At 38.8% G+C, this 2,737-nt stretch overlaps 1 protein-coding gene across 1 annotated transcript in view; it reads right to left on the reverse strand.

Annotated features, from left to right (window-relative positions):
- The window catches only part of LOC119427056 (tandem C2 domains nuclear protein), a 19,747-nt gene that overhangs the window by 13,276 nt on the left and 3,734 nt on the right, over positions 1 to 2,737 (reverse strand). Inside the window, exons 5-6 of the mRNA XM_037694633.1 lie at positions 2,147 to 2,226; positions 303 to 369 (exon numbers count right to left, since the gene is read on the reverse strand). Of these exons, the coding sequence (XP_037550561.1) occupies positions 303 to 369; positions 2,147 to 2,226 (147 nt within the window). The remainder of the gene's footprint in view (positions 1 to 302; positions 370 to 2,146; positions 2,227 to 2,737) is intronic.

Consider the following 2,737-nt stretch of genomic DNA (forward strand, 5'->3'; position numbering starts at 1 on the left):
TCTTGTGGGGCTAGTTCATCTTGCGGGGTTAGTTTCCCCATCTCAAGGACCTAGTATATCGTCTTGTGGGCCTATTATTTTGTCTCATGTGTCCAGTAATGTGTCTTGTGAGCCTAGTGTCTTTCTGGTGAGTCTTGTATCTTGTTAGTGAGATAAGCATCTTGTTCCACACCTCTACAACATCTTTAAATGTTGTCGGGCTTGACTTTGCATCTATTGAACAGGGAGGCTGAAGTCAAGCAGCCTCAAAATAGAATAAATTTTCATTACAACCAAAAGGGATTTGATGTACACATATTTACCCAGACTGCTATCCATGGAGCTGATCACAGTGGATGTGCTGCTGAAGGTGCTGGACGAGTCAAACCGCTGCACAGACACCAAGCAAATATGACATTTTGGTCATTTTCTGTAAATGCAGAGTCAGCATTCATACTATTCTTTTCCTGATACAGTGTCTCTTGTACTGTTTTTGTAATAAAACTACTTCTCCATGCTTTGATCTTTTATCTGTTTCCAAACGAAAATGATCAACTCGACCAGGAATATTGAGCTATAACTTTTAGAATTATTAACTTTTATACTTTTTAGACCATCCATCCATCCATTATCTTTACCCGTTTCTTCCTTTTTAGGTCATGGGGTTCACTGGTGTCCATATCCAGCAGTCACTGTGCAAGAGGCAGGTACACCCTGGACAGGTCTCCAGTCCATCACAGGGACAAACAACCATTCACTCCCTCACTCACACTTAAGGACAGTTTAGAGTTACCAATCAGCCTAACATGCGTGTTTTTGGTCTGTGGGAGGAAACCGGAGTACCTGGAGAAAACCCACGCATGCACAGAGAGAACATGCAAACTCCACCCAGAAAGGTCCTCAGCCGGGATTTGATCCGACAACCTCCTCGTTGAGAGGCAGCAGCTCTACCAACTGCGCCACCCCCACAGAAATACTTTTAAAAATTTCAGTTCATTCAAAATGTTCTTAATATATTTTAGATTTCTTCTTACGATCTTTGGGTTTTAGATATGGTGTTACTAATGTCGGCGTTTTGCTCACCAACATTACCGTTTTACCTCATCTACAATTTTACTAATGTTTGCTCTCGGTTACTACCAGTACTTTGCTAATTTTAGCTAGATTCAGAGGACATGGAGGACGATTTGCTATGGTGTCCCCTGAAAAGGGAATGAAAGAAGCTACAGATTTGCTAGTTTTATGTTGCAAATGCAATCAGCTAATTTTAACATTTAGCTGCTTTGGGGGGATAATTTTAGCTCTTAGCTTTGGCTTTGCTTAGTTGTAAGGTATGTAAGTGCTAAATTTAACCTTCAGCAATTGTTTAGTTAATTTTAGAATTTAGCTACAGTTTTATAGTTGCATCGTTTATTTATAGTTATGCTAATTGAGCTTTGATACATTTTTTCTAATTAAAGGTTTTAACTTGACTTAAGCTAATTTTAGCTTTTAGCTATGTTTTTGTCCATTTTGGCATTCAGCTCCAATTTAGCTTTATAAAAAAAAAATTAATTTAGTTACATTTAGCTAATATTTGCTTTTATCTATTGTTATTATACTTATTTGAGCTTAGCTTTTTGTCATGATTAAGCTGGTTTTAGCTTCTTTTAATTTCAGTTTTAGCTCGTTAATCAAAGTTCAACAGTTCTCAGCGGTCTTTTGACAGAAAACAGAGTTTCTCTAGTTTGATAAATAAATATTAACAATATTTGACTAAATATTAGCACTTATGTTCTAGTAACCACATAAGTAACACGTTTTATTCAAATCTGTCCAGTGGTCCATGAGATATTTTGCTAACACTAGAAATGAGCACATGGACACACAGACATGAGTAAAAGCATCGTCATCGTCTGAAGGTGAACGATATAAACTGAGGTCCTTTAATCCCACAGACTCAACTAATAAATCTAATCATTCTGTTAAATAACCTGTTTCAGGGTTTGATGATAATAAAAAAAAAAAACTTTGATGTTTGAACCTTAATTTAAAACAGAAAAACTATTAAAATGTTTGTTGTTTGACGAGTTTTCCTGAGCTGCTTAGGACAGTGGGAACTGGTAAATTATATTTAGTCTCAGCTGACAGTAAAAACAGTGAGAGCAGAGATTAGATGATGTCTCACCTGCATATGGCTCTGAGGGTTAGAGAGATCAAACATGGAGCTGCTGAGCTGCTGCAGGCTGCCCGGCTTTATGGACCAACCTGAAGGACAACCACAGAAAACATGGACTCTTTTAGTCCTGTGAGACACGGGGACAAGTTTATATACCAGTCTGCAGGAATGTACAGTATGATGAGGGGAAACACAGAAACACTGGAAACACATTCATTTATAAGTGTGAACACACACACACACACACAAATATAAAACAGGGGGTTCTCAACTTTATGTGCAAATGTCCAAATCTGACCTAGATAAGGTTGATGGTCCAAAACATCTAGCAACAGCAAATCCTTCAAATTTATTTACAACTTCTAACCAAAGAAACAGTTCTTCTGTTTGATTACAGTTGTTTTGACTGACCCGAGGGGGCCTGTTGCTGGAGGTTCAGGAGGACTCGAGGAGACCACTTGTTGGAGGTATAGGAGAACCCGAAAAGACCACCTGTTGGAGGTATAGGAGGACCCGAGGAGACCACTTGTTGGAGGTTTAGGAGGATTCGAGTAGACCACTTGTTGGAGGTTTAGGAGGACCCGAGGAGACCACTTGTTG

This window comes from Nematolebias whitei, chromosome 21, assembly GCF_014905685.2.
Source record: "Nematolebias whitei isolate Nwh7 chromosome 21, NemWhi1, whole genome shotgun sequence".
In the NCBI taxonomy this organism is placed as follows: Eukaryota; Metazoa; Chordata; class Actinopteri; order Cyprinodontiformes; family Rivulidae; genus Nematolebias; species Nematolebias whitei.